General features: G+C 41.0%; 3 protein-coding genes across 3 annotated transcripts in view; 1 reads left to right on the top strand and 2 right to left on the bottom strand.

Annotated features, from left to right (window-relative positions):
• LOC142955254 (scavenger receptor cysteine-rich domain-containing protein DMBT1-like) overlaps nt 1-14,769 on the top strand; it is a 112,158-nt gene that overhangs the window by 37,055 nt on the left and 60,334 nt on the right. The gene's annotated exons all lie outside the window — the stretch shown is intronic.
• Nucleotides 2,130-3,816, bottom strand: LOC142955233 (scavenger receptor cysteine-rich domain-containing protein DMBT1-like). Its single transcript, XM_076096703.1, has 2 exons — nt 3,504-3,816; nt 2,130-2,592 (listed from the first exon to the last, which is right to left on the bottom strand). The coding sequence occupies exons 1-2, from the start codon at nt 3,814-3,816 to the stop codon at nt 2,237-2,239; spliced, it is 669 nt and encodes a 222-aa protein (XP_075952818.1). The 3' UTR covers nt 2,130-2,236.
• On the bottom strand, nt 5,579-13,826 carry LOC142955232 (scavenger receptor cysteine-rich domain-containing protein DMBT1-like). Its single transcript, XM_076096702.1, has 6 exons — nt 13,661-13,826; nt 12,101-12,187; nt 10,739-11,053; nt 8,367-8,681; nt 7,113-7,427; nt 5,579-5,589 (listed from the first exon to the last, which is right to left on the bottom strand). The coding sequence occupies exons 1-6, from the start codon at nt 13,824-13,826 to the stop codon at nt 5,579-5,581; spliced, it is 1,209 nt and encodes a 402-aa protein (XP_075952817.1).

Here is a 14,769-nt window from a genome sequence, read left to right as displayed (position 1 = left end):
TGGAGTCAGAGAAACAGATACAGCAGATCTATAAGTAGACCAAAACAGTGTGGAACAGGCAATTGCATCATTGAGGCCTTCAAAAAACTTGTCCTCAAAGCAAACATCTTGTCCTCTAGAAATGTGTGAGGTGCAGTGTAGATGTTTGTAGTTCATGCGGTCGGCATGTGGTGAGACACGTGAGTCTACTGTGTGAGAAAGTCGTTGTGCGTCATCAACAGGAAGCCACCATTGATAGGCAAAAAGTGACAGAGAGGGAGTCTGTATCATTTGGTGTACGACTCTACGCCTAAGCACTTTAAGGCCATCAGAGGATGACGTCAGTCCTATCCCATAAACGCACATTAAGTCTCTGCCCATTAAGTTAATTGGACAAAGGGTCGAAAGTAGAAACGAATGTTTCACTTTAATGTCAGGATCGTGGTCAGTCTGGTCGTAGTGTACACTCGTCATAGGTACAGTCAATTTTTCAGTTAGTTACCCCAGAGGCCCCCTGTGAATATACAAAACGCCCACTCATCTTTTGATGAGGAAAATGTTTGTTGAATTACAGAGTGAGTAGCCCCAGAATCTACTAAAAATGTTAATTCTTTCCCTTCCACAATAACCTTTGTAGTTGGCATATTTTTGTATGACTCTGATGAAAACATTGAATAAGTGTGTGGTTGTGGTGTAGATGCATTCACTTGTTGCTCTAAGTGTGAAGTGACACTGAGGAGTATGGATTGTTGTTCTGCAGTGTGCTTGCGAGGAAGCGTGTGTGCATTGCAGCAAATGTGCGCGTTGTGTGTGCGTACCGAGTCTGTGTGTGTGTGTACTTCTCTGTTCCGGAGTTGAGAGGGAGTCAGCCGTCTCCTGCCCACGTGCATTGCCTCGCCTCCCCACATCGCGTCAGTCAGAAGTGCCAAATTGTTGATGAAAGTCACCCCCTCCGTCTTCTCCGTGCTGTCGGCCACGTGGCTGTCGTGATCCGCTGTGTGCATTACGATGTGGGCAATCTCTGATCCAATGTCCTGTTTCTCCACAGTAGAAGCATTCATTGTCTTGTGTCACACGTGAAACTCCTCTTTGGCGGCCATCTTGGAAACGCCCTCTTCCCTCTCCGCGGTGTTGTCCTCTTCCACGCCCCCTTTGCTGACCTCGCCCAAAGTTGTTACGTGGTTGGGTGGGTTGTCTTTGACCTCCCTCAACTCCTAGCGTCATCTGTTTGACAGCTTGAAGCATCGCAAGCTGAGCTCTTTCTCCAGTTTGTTTGGAGAGCTTTTCCTGTCTAGCTTGAGTGTCATTGTGCATTTTGCAGTTGTGTCGTGCGTGTTTTACCACTTCATCAAGTCTTGCGTCCTCCAGGCCAATCACGGAGCGTTCGGTGGCTGTTTTGATGTCTGGCAGCAGCCCGTTCACGAAAGCATTCTTGAGATGTGTTTCCCACACTGACATTGCTGTTTTGTCAGCCGGTTCTTCAATACCGCTGTGTGTTTGGAATGCAGACATGAGTCGTTGGTGATATGTCACATCTTCAGTCCTACCTTGCTTGGTGCTATTAATCAATGCCATGTTAACTTTCGAGGAGAAAGCTGTTTCTATAGCCTCGCAGATGGCTGTGATGAAAGTGACATATGGACCGTTTTCCATTGCTGTCCAGACAAGCTTGATCTGGCGGGTGTCATGGCCAGCCCCTGTAACTGTGGCTGTGAATCACTTTTTCACACAGGGCCATGTAGGTTTGGATTTTTTTCCCCCCTTAATAATAAAACCTTCATTTAAAAACTGCATTTTGTGTTTACTTGTGTTATCTTTGTCTAATATTTAAATTTGTTTGATGATCTGAAACATTTAAGTGTGACAAACATGCAAAAAAATAAGAAATCAGGAAGGGGCAAACACTTTTTCACACAACTGTATGTTGATTTTAAGCATAGTACCAGAGTAGAAATGATTGAATGAAATATGAGTGAGAATATTGATTTTATTTTTGTATACTCTTGATGTCATTTTGTATATAATTAAATACATATACACGCAGCATTCGGTCAGTCCTCGCCTAAAGATCAAGACGAAAAGAAACATGGTTATGAATTCAGAACAGTTCACTGTGCTGAGATGTCAGCTCTGATACCTGGTTATATTTCGTACTCACAGGTTATTGGTCCAATGGTCGGTTAACAGATGTCCTACTGCAAACCTGCAAGGTTAAATTAATAACCATATTTTTGTTTTAGTAATTCTCCAGTTTTATTTATGCAGAAAAAAAAGAAATGTGGAGATGTACAAAGTTACCTTCACAGACAACACCAGCATCCTCAGAATGAACACAGTTGTGGGCTCCTAATCCTCTGTGTGTACAGTATTTTAGTGATGACTCAGTTCCTGAACACTGAAGGTCATCCAGCCAGATTGGTCCACTTCCTTGTCCAAAATGTGCCCTTCTTGGTGCCGACAGAGCCTTGCCACAGCCCAGCTGTTGACACACCACCTGAGCGTCATTCCAATCCCAAACGTCGTCACACACCGTCCCCCAATTGCCGTTGTGGAAGATCTCCACTCTGCCAGAGCAGCTGCTGTTAGAGTTGACCAGTCTCACTGTGGTCACATCTGGTTGAAGTGAAAGCAAAATATCTCTCAACATATGGCAACAGCAGTATTGAGCAAAAGCCCCATCTCTTCAATGCAATTGTACTTTATCTAATCATTTAGCTTCTATATTATTATTAATATTATGAAGTCTTACATATCATACTCTCCCTTCACACATGATTCTTCTGGAGATAAAGATAAGAAATTATCTGGAAAATGTGGGGTTCTGTGATACGCAATATTTCATACAATGGATGTAAATTAGGGGTGACGTAAATGTTTGAGATTAAAAAAATAAATAAAAATAATTAAAACGTATTCAAGAAGTACAACTGGAGGCTCGACTTGTCATCTCTGGCGTCCATGAATAGAGAAGGACCTCTTGCTGGAACTGAACTGCATCGATTTACTGTACAACCGTGACATTGAACTCTTTGTAATCAAAGTAAGGAGGATGGACTTTGTCTCTAAATAGTGAACAGCAGCTTTGGTAAGTGAACTGTTACTTTTAGTTTTTGCCTCTGCAGTGTCGTTACTACTGTTTTACATTTTTTTATTGTATCGTTTATGAAATGGTTAATATTGTTTTCTCTGATGTGAATAATATTTGAATGGCCCCGTGCCCTTGAGTGTGTGACGAATGTATGTTTTAGCAACTTAATTTTGCTGGAATGTGCAGAGGCCTGTTGAATCATGTTAGAGTTTTATGTTATTCTACCCGCTTTGTTGTTAAATAAATGTATGAGACTGGTTCTTGCGAGTTTGTTCTCGTCATGGTGTTAATTACATTGATTTTGACTATATGCATTGCCCGTTAATGACGAGGCATCCCATCATGAGGCGTAATAGTTTTTTTTAATTTATTTTTTTATTCTCCATTAATATTTGTTCAGAAAAAAAAAAAGAAATGTGGAGATGGACAAAGTTACCTTCACAGATGACACCAGCATCCTTAGAATGACTACAGTTGTGGGTTCCTAATCCTCTGTGTGTACAGTCTGTTAGTGATGACTCATTCCCTGAACACTGAAGGTCATCCAGCCAGATTGGTCCACTTCCTTGTCCAAAATGTGCACTTCTTGGTGCCGACAGAGCCCTGCCACAGCCCAGCTGTTGACACACCACCTGAGCGTCATTCCAATCCCAAACGTCGTCACACACCGTCCCCCAATTGCCGTTGTGGAAGATCTCCACTCTGCCAGAGCAGCTGCTCTTAGAGTTGACCAGTCTCACTGCGGTCATATCTAGTTGAATTGAAAGCAAAATCTCTGTCAACCCACACAGCAACATTAGTATTGACCAAAAGTCCCATCTCTTCAATGTAACTGCACTTGATCATTTAGCATCATCACGAACTCTTACATATACTCTCACTTCACTCATGATTGTTCTGAGGAAACTATGAGAACTTATCTAGAAAATGTGTGGTTCTATGATATGCAATAGATGTAAATTTGGGGTAAAAGTAATAAGAGATTAAAAGATAAAATGTAACAAAACTAGGTATAAACTGACAGATGGATCTGGGTACATTGGGAGTTTATACACAGGTTAACAGTCAGGATTATAGAGATATCTACAGTGCTGCAGGGATGACATTTTTGTAGGCCAACCCGGAAGTTAGCCTCTTACTGGTTCCCTCGACAAAAAGCCAATGGGATTTTGGATAATTTCAAAAATAAAATCTTTGGCTTAGCCAGTTTATGGTACTAACACATTTTGTTTCCTAAGATCATCTTCACAAATGAACACCACTTCCATCATTTAAATCATACATGCAATCGGCATAAGTAAAGAGATGACGTTAAGACAACAAACAAACTACAGCACAGTCTCATGACTTCACGCCGCCACCGACCAAAAGGCAGACTATAGTTCAGCATCATGATGTTCGTTAGTCTGTTGTTAGCAACCATCTTTTTTTTAACAAACTTAAAAGCTTCAAATTTCACAAGTGAGATATTTACTGATGAATTTTATGTCATTGAACAACATTTTAAAATCTCTTAATCTCGTGTTAACCACAGACCTTATTTCAGGCATCCTAACAAAAATCTAGTCAAAAATCCCATTGACTTCCATGAATCTAGATATTCAACTCAAAGATGGGTTTTAGGACCATTTCCAGCAGCACTTTATTGTAGTATTGTTTGTGAAATAGAACGAAATTGAATAAAAATGTTTTCTAAATTCTCCAGTTATAACTGCAGAAAGAAAAATTAAATGTACATCTACAAAGTTACCTTCACAGATGACACCAGCATCCTCAGAATGACGACAGTTGTGGGTTCCTAATCCTCTGTGTGTACAGTCTTTTAGTGATGACTCAGTTCCTGAACACTGAAGGTCATCCAGCCAGATTGGTCCACTTCCTTGTCCAAAATGTGCACTTCTTGGTGCCAACAGAGCCCTGCCACAGCCCAGCAGTTTACACACCACCTGAGCGTCATTCACATCCCAACTGTCGTCACACACCGTCCCCCAAGTGCCGTTGTGGAAGATCTCCACTCTGCCAGAGCAGCTGCTGTTAGAGTTGACTAGTCTCACTGTGGTCACATCTGGTTGAAGTGAAAGCAAAATATCTGTCAACATATGGCAACAGCAGTATTGAGCAAAAGCCCCATCTCTTCAATGCAACTGTACTTGATTTTATCATTTAACTTCTTTATTATCATCATGATCATTTTTTTATCATCTTTATTATAAACTCTTTACATATACTCTGCCTTCACACATGATCCTTCTGAGGTAAAGATGAGAAATTCTTGAAAATGTGGGGTTCTCTGATATGCAATATGTCATACAATGGATGTAAATTAGGGTTAAAGTAAAAGCATTTGAGATTTAAAAAAAAAAAAAAGGATGAAAACTAAGTATAAACATTGACAGCTGGAGCTGGGTACATTGGGAGTTGATTCACAGGTTATTGGTCAGGATGATAGAGATATCTAGAGAGTGCTGCAAGGATAACATATTATTGTAGGCCAACCTGGAAGCTAGCCTCTTACTGGTTCCCTGGAGAAAAAGCCAATGCGATTTTGGATTATTGCAGGAAATCAGCTCTGTGGCTTAACTAGTTGATGACACCAACATCTTCCCAAATGAACACTACTTTTATCAATATTTAAATCATAGATGCAATCGGCAGAAGCAAAGACATTACACCACTGTCTCATGATTTCACGCCGCCACCACCACTGAGCTAAAGGCAGAATATAGTTCAGCATGATGATGATCAATGGTCGAATTTAGGCACTTGTTAGCAACCATCTTTTTTAAGAAACGTAAAAGCTTCAAATTTCACAAGTGGGATATTTATTGACGTATTTTATGTCCTAGAACAAAAATGTTAAAATCTCTTAATCACAGAACTTATTTAAGGCATCTTACCAAAAACCCACTCAAAAACACCATCGACTTCCATGAGTGCAACTTGTTTTAAGTAGAGCTTTTATCCAATCAGATTTCGCCCCCATGTCGTCTCCAAGTAAAAAAATCTGCCCGGACGCCTTCAGAATTACAACTCAATCCCTTTGCAGTTTAAGTAAATGGGGACGATATTGTTGATTGTCGTAGTCTTCAACTAATCAGACTTTTAGTTTGACATGTTGGGCGTATTCTTTGACATGCCAGAGCCTTCTAGCTGGCCTAGCCAATTAAGTCATCATTAACGTGTGGCTTGATTGTCAGTGGGCTAGAACTTTGTAGCAGTAAGAGTTCAAATTTAAAGATATGCAAGACGTTTTTACGCAACATTACATTTTTAGCGTTTTGGAATGTTTGGCGGCGACAATCCCAATATCTACTGCCTCTGTCGAGCAGACACTTTCAGCCCTGAAACTCATTAAAACGTATTCAAGAAGTAAGTACAACTGGGGAGGCTCGACTGTAATCACTGGCGTCCATGAATAGAGAAGGACCTCTTGCTGAAACTGAACTGCATTGATTTACTGTACAACCGTGACATTGAACTGTTTGTAATCAAAGTAAGGAGGATGGACTTTGTCTCTAAATAGTGAACAGCAGCTTTGGTAAGTGAACTGCTAGTTTTAGTTTTTACCTCTGCAGTATCGTTACTACCGTTTAAAATTTTTTTATTGTATCGTTTTTATGAAATGCATGTTTTAGCAACGTAATTTTGCTGGAATGTGCAGAGGCCTGTTGAATCATGTTATTCTACCCTCTTTGTTGTCAAATAAATGTATGAGACTGGTTCTTGCGAGTTTGTTCTCGTCATGGTGTTAATTACATTGATTTTGACTCTATGCATTGCCCGTTAATGACGAAGCATCCCATCATGAGGCGTAATAGTGAGGTTATTAGGAGGTGGTTCAACTGTAGTAGGACAGCACTGATGGCCCAAGTATAAAATGCATGGCCTGCCACTGGTTTTAGGACCATTTCCAACAGCACTTTATTGTAACTATATTACTGCATCGTTTGCGACTTTGAATGAAATTAATAACCATGTTTTTTCTAAATTCTCCAGTTATATTTGTTCAGAAAAAAAAGAGAATAGTGTCGTTGTACAAAGTTACCTCCACAGATGACACCAGCATCCTTAGAATGACCACAGTTGTGGGTTCCTAATCCTCTGTGTGTACAGTCTTTTAGTGATGACTCAGTTCCTGAACACTGAAGGTCATCCAGCCAGATTGGTCCACTTCCTTGTCCAAAATGTGCCCTTGCTGGTGCTGACAGAGCCCTGCCACAGCCCAGCTGTTGACACACCACCTGAGCGTCATTCACATCCCAAACGTCGTCACACACCGTCCCCCAGTTGCCGTTGTGGAAGATCTCCACTCTGCCAGAGCAGCTGCTGTTAGAGTTGACCAGTCTCACTGTGGTCACATCTGGTTGAAGTGAAAGCAAAATAACTGTCAACCTACATGGCAACAGCAGTATTAACCAAAAGCCCCATCTCTTCAATGAAACTACTTTATAATTTACCTTCTTTATCTTGATTAACTCTTACATAATAGTCTCCCTTCACACATGATTCTTCCGAGGCAACGATAAATTATCTGGATATGTGGGGTTCTATGAAATGGATGTAAATTAGGTGTGAAAGTAATAACGGATAAAATGAAACAAAACTAGGTATAAACTGTGACAGCTGGATCTGGGTACATTGGGAGTTGATACACAGGTTAACGGTCAGGATGATGGAGATATCTGAGAGTGCTGCAGGGATGACATTTTTTTGTAGGCCAACCCGGAAGTTAGCCTCTCAGCGTTTCCCTCGACAAAAAGCCAATGGGATTTTGGATTATTGAAAAAATAAAATCTTTGGCTAAACCAGTTTATGGTACTAACACATTTGGTTTCCTAAGATCATCTTCACAAATGAACACCACTTTATCATTATTGAAATCATAGATGCAATCGGCATATGATTTAAAGGCAGACTATAGTTCAGCATCATGATGTTCAACAGTCTCATTTAGGCACTTGTTAGCAACCATCTTTTTTAACAAATTTAAAGGCTTCAAATTTCACAAGTGGGATATTTACTGATGCATTTTACGTCATAGTACAAAATGTTAAAATCTCTTAATCTCGTGTTAACCACAGACCTTATTTAGCCATTTTACCAAAAACCCAGTCAAAAATCCCATTGACTTCCATGAGTCAAAATAATCAACTCAAAGATGGGTTTTAGGACCATTTCCAGCAGCATTTTATTGCAGTTTTGTTTGTGAAATAGAATGAAATTAGTGACAATGTTTTTTCTAAATTCTATAGTTATATTTGTGCAGAAAATAAATGTATATGTAGATGTACAAAGTTACCTTCACAGATGGCACCAGCATCCTCAGAATGACCACAGTTGTGGGTTCCTAATCCTCTGTGTGTACAGTCCGTTAGTGATGACTCAGTTCCTGAACACTGAAGGTCATCCAGCCAGATTGGTCCACTTCCTTGTCCAAAATGTGCACTTCTTGGTGCTGACAGAGCCCTGCCACAGCCCAGCTGTTGACACACCACCTGAGCGGCATTCAAATCCCAAATGTCATCACATACCGTCCCCCAATTGTCGTTGTGGAAGATCTCCACTCTGCCAGAGCAGCTGCTGTCAGAGTTGACCAGTCTCACTGTAGTCATATCTGGTTGAATTGAAAGCAAAATATCAGTCAACATATGGCAACAGCAGTATTGAGCAAAAGCCCCATCTCTTCAATGTAACTGCAGTTGATTAAATCATTTAGCTTCTTTATTATTTTTATGAACTCTTCCATATCATACTCTCACTTCACACATGATTCTTCTGAGGTAAAGATGAGAAATTATCTGGAAAATGTGGGGTTCTATGATATGCAATATTTCATACAATGGATATAAATTAGGGATAAAGTAAAAGAGTTTGAGATAAAAAGAATGAAACAAAACTAAGTATAAACATTGACAGATGGATCTGGGTACATTGGGAGTTGATTCACAGGTTATTGGTCAGGATGATAGAGATATCTAGAAAGTGCTGCGAGGATGACATATTTTTGCAGGCCAACCCGGAAGTTAGCCTCTTACTGGTTCCCTGGAGAAAAAGCCAATGTGATTTTGGATTATTGCAGGAAATCAGCTCTGTGGCTAAACCAGTTTATGATACCAACATCTTCCCAAATGAACACTACATTTATCATTATTTAAATCATAGATGCAATCGGCAGAAGCAAAGACATAACGTCAAGACAACAAACAAACTACACCACTGTCTCATGACTTCACGCCGCCACCACCACCACTGAGCGAAAGGCAGACTATCGTGCAGCAAGATGATGTTCAATAGTCCAATTTAGGCACTGTTAGATACCATCTTTTTTAAGAAACGTAAAAGCTTCAAATTTCACAAGTGCGATATTTACTGACGCATTTTATGTCATACAAAAAAATGCTAAAATCTCTTAACCTCGCGTTAACCAGACCTTGTTCAGGCATCTCACCAAAAACCCAGTCAAAAATAACATTGACTTCCACGAGTGTAAAAATTCTCCTCACAGCTGGGTTTTAGGCAGTGATGGGCCGTCAGGGCCAGCAAGGCTTTCTCTGCTTGCCTAGACAGAATCCCAAAGTTATAGGTATTTTATAATTAAATTAGTTTTCATAAATACACTACATGTATTCTAAATATTTTTTCCCCCATTAGCTTATTATCTCATTGCATAGCTACCATCTTCCTCAGTTGCGCCGCTTCCAGCACAACTTGTTTTAAGTAGAGCTTTTTGCCAATCAGATTTCGCCCCCATGTCGTCTCCAAGTAAAGTAATCTGCCCGGATGCCTTCAGAATTACAACTCAATCCCTTTGCAGTTTAGGTAAATGGGACGATATTGTTGATTGTCGTAGTCTTCAACTAATCAGATTTTTAGTTTGACATGTTGGGCGTATTCTTTTACCTGCCAGAGCCTTCTAGCTGGCCTAGCCAAGTAAGTCTTCATTAACGTGCGGCTTGATTGTTCAGTGGGCTAGCGTGACTGTTGTGAAACTAGCTAGCAGAACTTTGTAGCAGTAAGAGTTCAAGTTTAAAGATATGCAAGATGTTTTTACGTGACATTACATTTTTAGCGTTTTGGCATGTTTGGTGGCGACAATCCCAATATCTACTGCCTCTGTCGAGCGGACACTTTCAGCCCTGAAACACATTAAAACGTTTCATTTTTAATGATATGGTTAATATTGTTCCCTCTGATGTGAATAATATTTGAATGGCCCCGTGCTCTCGAGTGTGGGATGGAATGAGTGTTTTAGCAACTTAATTTTGCTAGAATGTGCAGAGGCCTGTTGAATCATGTGATTTGGGTATTATGTTATTCTACCTGCTTTGTTGTCAAATATAGGTGTATGCGACTGGTTCTTGTGAGTTCGTTCTCGTCATGGTGTTAATTACATTGATTTTGACTCTATGCATTGCCCGTTAAAGACGAAGCATCTCATCACGCTGGGTAATAGTGAGGTTATTAGGAGGTGGTTCAACGTAGTAGGACAGCACTGATGGCCCAAGTACAAAACACATGGCCCGCCACTGGTTTTAGGACCATTTCCAGCAGCACTTTATTGTAACTATATTACTGTATCGTTTGTGAAATTGAATGAAATGAATGTCTTTTCTATCTTCTCCAGTTATATTTGTTAAGAAAAAAAAGAAATGTGGAGATATACAAAGTTACCTCCACAGATGACACCAGCATCCTTAGAATGACTACAGTTGTGGGTTCCTAATCCTCTGTGTGTACAGTCCGTTAGTGATGACTCAGTTCCTGAACACTGAAGGCCATCCAGCCAGATTGGTCCACTGCCTTGTCCAAAATGTGCCCTTCCTGGTGCCGACAGAGCCCTGCCACAGCCCAGCTGTTGACAAACCACCTGAGCGTCATTCCAATCCCAAACGTCGTCACACACCGTCCCCCAAGTGCCGTCGTGGAAGATCTCCACTCTGCCAGAGCAGCTGCTGTTAGAGTTGACCAGTCTCACTGTGGGCATATCTGGTTGAATTGAAAGCAAAATATCAGTCAACCTTTATGGCATCTGTAGGTTGCAAATTACAGCAATATTGAGCAAAGGCCCCATCTCTTCAATGCAACTTTAATTGATAATTTTGTCATTTAGCTTCATTATCATCAACTCTTACATATTATACTCTCCCTTCACACATGATTCTTCTGAGGCAACGATGATAAATTATCTGGAAAATGTGTGGTTCTATGATATGCAATAGATGTAAATTAGGGGTGAAAGTAATAAGAGATTAAAAGATAAAATGTAACAAAACCAGGTATAAACTATGACAGATGGAGCTGGTTACATTGAGAGTTGCTGAGGCAAATTTGAAATTTATGATTTTGGGCTATACAAAAATAAATTGAATGGAAAGGTTTTTGGTCAGGATGATGGAGATATATAGAGAGTGCTGCGGGGATGACATCTTTGTAGGCCAAACCAGAAGTTGGCCTCTCACTGGTTCCCTCGACAAAAGGAGTCAAAATACAGGTTCAGCACGGCGGTGAGAGATGCGAAACAGTACTCTGAGAAACTGTAACACCAGCTCTCAGCAAGTGACTCCGCTTCTGTCTGAAGACGTCTGAGACATAAAACCACAAGCCTAAAGGCCCCCACTCCATGAATGACCTACACCTGGCAAACAAGCTGAACAAGTTCCACTGTTGCTTTGGACAATGGGACAGTCCTGATCCCATCCTCCAGCTACAGACCACCAGGTCCCACTCCCCCAGCTCAGCAGGGGTCCATGCCTCTGTACCACCCATCCATCCCCCCCACCAGTGACGACTATTCCAGAGAGTCGCCATGAAGCTGTTTAATAGTCAGAACCCCCGCAAAGCAGCCGGCCCAGACAGTCTCTCCCTCCACCCTAAAGCATTGTGCTGATCAGCTGTCTCCGGTATTCACAGACATCTTCAACACCTCCCTGGAGACATGCCATGTACCAGCTTGCTTCAAGACCACCATCATCCCCGTCCCCCTAAAAAACAAAGGTTCACAGGACTAAATGACTAAAGGCCCATCGCCCTGACATCTGTGATCATGAAGTCTTTTAAGCGCCTTGTCCTGTCCCACCTCAAAGCCCTCACCGACCCACTCCTGGACCCCCTGCAGTTTGCCTACAGAGCAAACAGGTCTTTAGAAGACGCAGTCAACAGGGCCCTTCATTTCATCCTTCAGCATCTGGACTCCTCAGGAACCTACGCCAGGATCGTGTTTGTGGACTCCAGCTCTGCCTTCAACACCATCATCCTGTCTCTGCTGCATGACAAGCCCTCTCAGCTGCACGTGCCCGTCTCCACCTGCAAGTGGATCAGTGACTTCATGTCTGACAGGAAGCAGCATGTGAAGCTGGGAAAACATGTCTCAGTCTCTTAGTCTATCAGCACCGGTTCCCCCCAAGGCCGCGTTCTTTACCCTCTGCTCTTCCCCCTGTACACCAACAGCTGCACCCCAAGTCACCAGTCCGTCAAGCTCCTGAAGTTAGCGGATGACACCACCACCCTCATTGGACTCATCTCTGATGGGGATGAGTCTGCACACACAGTCTACAAACATATATACAGACACACACGTATATGATAAGCAAGGGTGTGTAATAGTAGGAAATTATTAAAATACACTTGCCACTTTTGTATAAACTTGTTTTAAAGCACTGCTACCATTTGCTTTTTACAACATTTTATTGTAAATTAAAAAAAAAAAATAAAAAAAATTCTATTAATGAATGATGTCTTGATTATTGCACTGTGTTCATTGTTATGCACCATTCACCAAGTCAAATTCCTTGTATGTGTAACATACTTGGCAATAAATGGTTCCGATTATGAAATAGCCAATGGGATTTGAGATTATTATAGGAAATCAAGTCTGAGGCCAAACCAGTTTATGATACAAACATGTTTTGTTTATTAAGATCATCTCCCAAATGAACACCACTTCATCATTATTTAAATCATAGATGCAATCCGCAGAAGTAAAGACATAACGTCAAGACTAAAAACTACACCACTGTCATGACTTCACGCCGCCACCACCACTGAGCTAAAGATTATAGTTCAGCACGATGATGTTCAGTAGCCTCATTTAGGCACTTGTTAGCAACCATCATTTTTACGAAACTTAAGCTTAAAATTTCACAAGTGGGATATTTACTGACATATTTTCTGTCAAAGAATAAAATGTTAAAATCTCTTAATATTGTGTTAACCATACACCTTATTTCAGGTATCTTACCAAAAACCTTGTCGAAATTGCCATTGACCTCCATGAGTGTAAAAATTCAACTCACAGCTGGGTTTTAGGGCCATTTCCAGCAGCACTTCATTGTAACTATATTACTGTAACTATATTACTGTATCGTTTGTGAAATTTAATGGAATTAATGTTTTTTCCAAATTATATTTGTGTAGAAAAAAAAGGGTTATGTAGATGTACAAAGTTACCTTCACAGATGACACCAGCATCCTCAGAATGACGACAATTGTGGGTTCCTAATCCTCTGTGTGTACAGTCTGTTAGTGATGACTCAGTTCCTGAACACTGAAGGTCATCCAGCCAGATTGGTCCACTTCCTTGTCCAAAATGTGCACTTCCTGGTGATGACAGAGCCCTGCCACAGCCCAGCTGTTGACACACCACCTGAGCGTCATTCCAATCCCAACCGTCGTCACACACCGTCCCCCAATTGCCGTTGTGGAAGATCTCCACTCTGCCAGAGCAGCTGCTGTTGGAGTTGACCAGTCTCACTGTGGTCATATCTAGTTGAAGTGAAAGCAAAATATCTGTCAACCCACATGGCAACTGCTTACAAATTACAGCAATATTGAGCAAACGCCCCATCTCATAAATGTAACTGAACTTATAGATAGATAGATAGATAATACTCTCTCTTCACACATGGTTCTTCTGGGGTAAAGATGAGAAATTATCTGGAAAATGTGGGGTTCTATGATACACAATATTTCATACAATGGATGTAACTCAAGGGTTAAAGTGAAAGAGTTTTAGGTAAACAAACTACAACACTGTCTTTACGCCACCACCACTAAGCTAAAGGCAGACCATAGTTTAGCATGTTGATGTTCATTAGTCTCATTTAGGCACTTGTTGGCAACCGTCATTTTTAAGAAACTTAAAAGCTTCAAATTTCACAAGTGGGTTATTTACCAACATATTTTATGTCATAGAACAAGAAGCCATTTTGACACGGGTGAAAATAAAAGAAATTGTGGGCCCATTCCATTTGGTGTGTCAGTCATTCCAGTGAGCCAGCATCCACAATACCAGGGCCATGGCCCACCTAAATGAAACAGGGCCGTAATCAATGTTAGCAATTGTACCTGGGTTTACCCTGCAATGACAAGTCAAAATGGCTGCTATGAGAAGAGCGCATCATTGCTAACTTTTTCTGTCTGCTCTTTGGTGCTGGGCAGGTAGTGTACAGTGTGTTGATCAGAGCTTTGCCACTGAAAACTATTTCTCTGGTTTCCATACTCTCTGCAACTCCCTTCACATTACAAGAAATGATTTGATCCATTGTGAATATAAAACATCAATTAGTGCAGCTTGGTGTAAAGAAGAATTTAAGCTTAAACCTGATGATACATCAATTACTTTACCTGTCCATCCTGTTAATGTCTGAATTATCAGGAGCAACAGCATTCCACGAGTTCCCCTCATCATGGGCCACATACAGGAG

This window comes from Anarhichas minor, unplaced genomic scaffold (genome assembly GCF_050575085.1).
Source record: "Anarhichas minor isolate MPS153535 unplaced genomic scaffold, ASM5057508v1 ptg000023l, whole genome shotgun sequence".
NCBI lineage: Eukaryota > Metazoa > Chordata > Actinopteri > Perciformes > Anarhichadidae > Anarhichas > Anarhichas minor.
The sequence above is the reverse complement of the archived record's forward strand: the minus strand, read 5'-3'. Positions and strand labels throughout refer to the sequence as shown.

Coding starts and splice junctions, on each gene's coding strand:
- LOC142955233 (XM_076096703.1), bottom strand. CDS start 3,816: ATGACCGCAGTGAGACTGGTCAACTCTAAGAGCAGCTGCTCTGGCAGA. Junction 2,593..3,503: donor TGCTGGTGTCATCTGTGAAG/GTAACTTTGTCC, acceptor CACTTCAACCAG/ATGTGACCACAGTGAGACTG.
- LOC142955232 (XM_076096702.1), bottom strand. CDS start 13,826: ATGACCACAGTGAGACTGGTCAACTCCAACAGCAGCTGCTCTGGCAGA. Junction 12,188..13,660: donor GGCTCTGTCATCACCAGGAA/GTGCACATTTTG, acceptor TTTGCTCTGTAG/GCAAACTGCAGGGGGTCCAG. Junction 7,428..8,366: donor TGCTGGTGCCATCTGTGAAG/GTAACTTTGTAC, acceptor CACTTCAACCAG/ATGTGACCACAGTGAGACTG.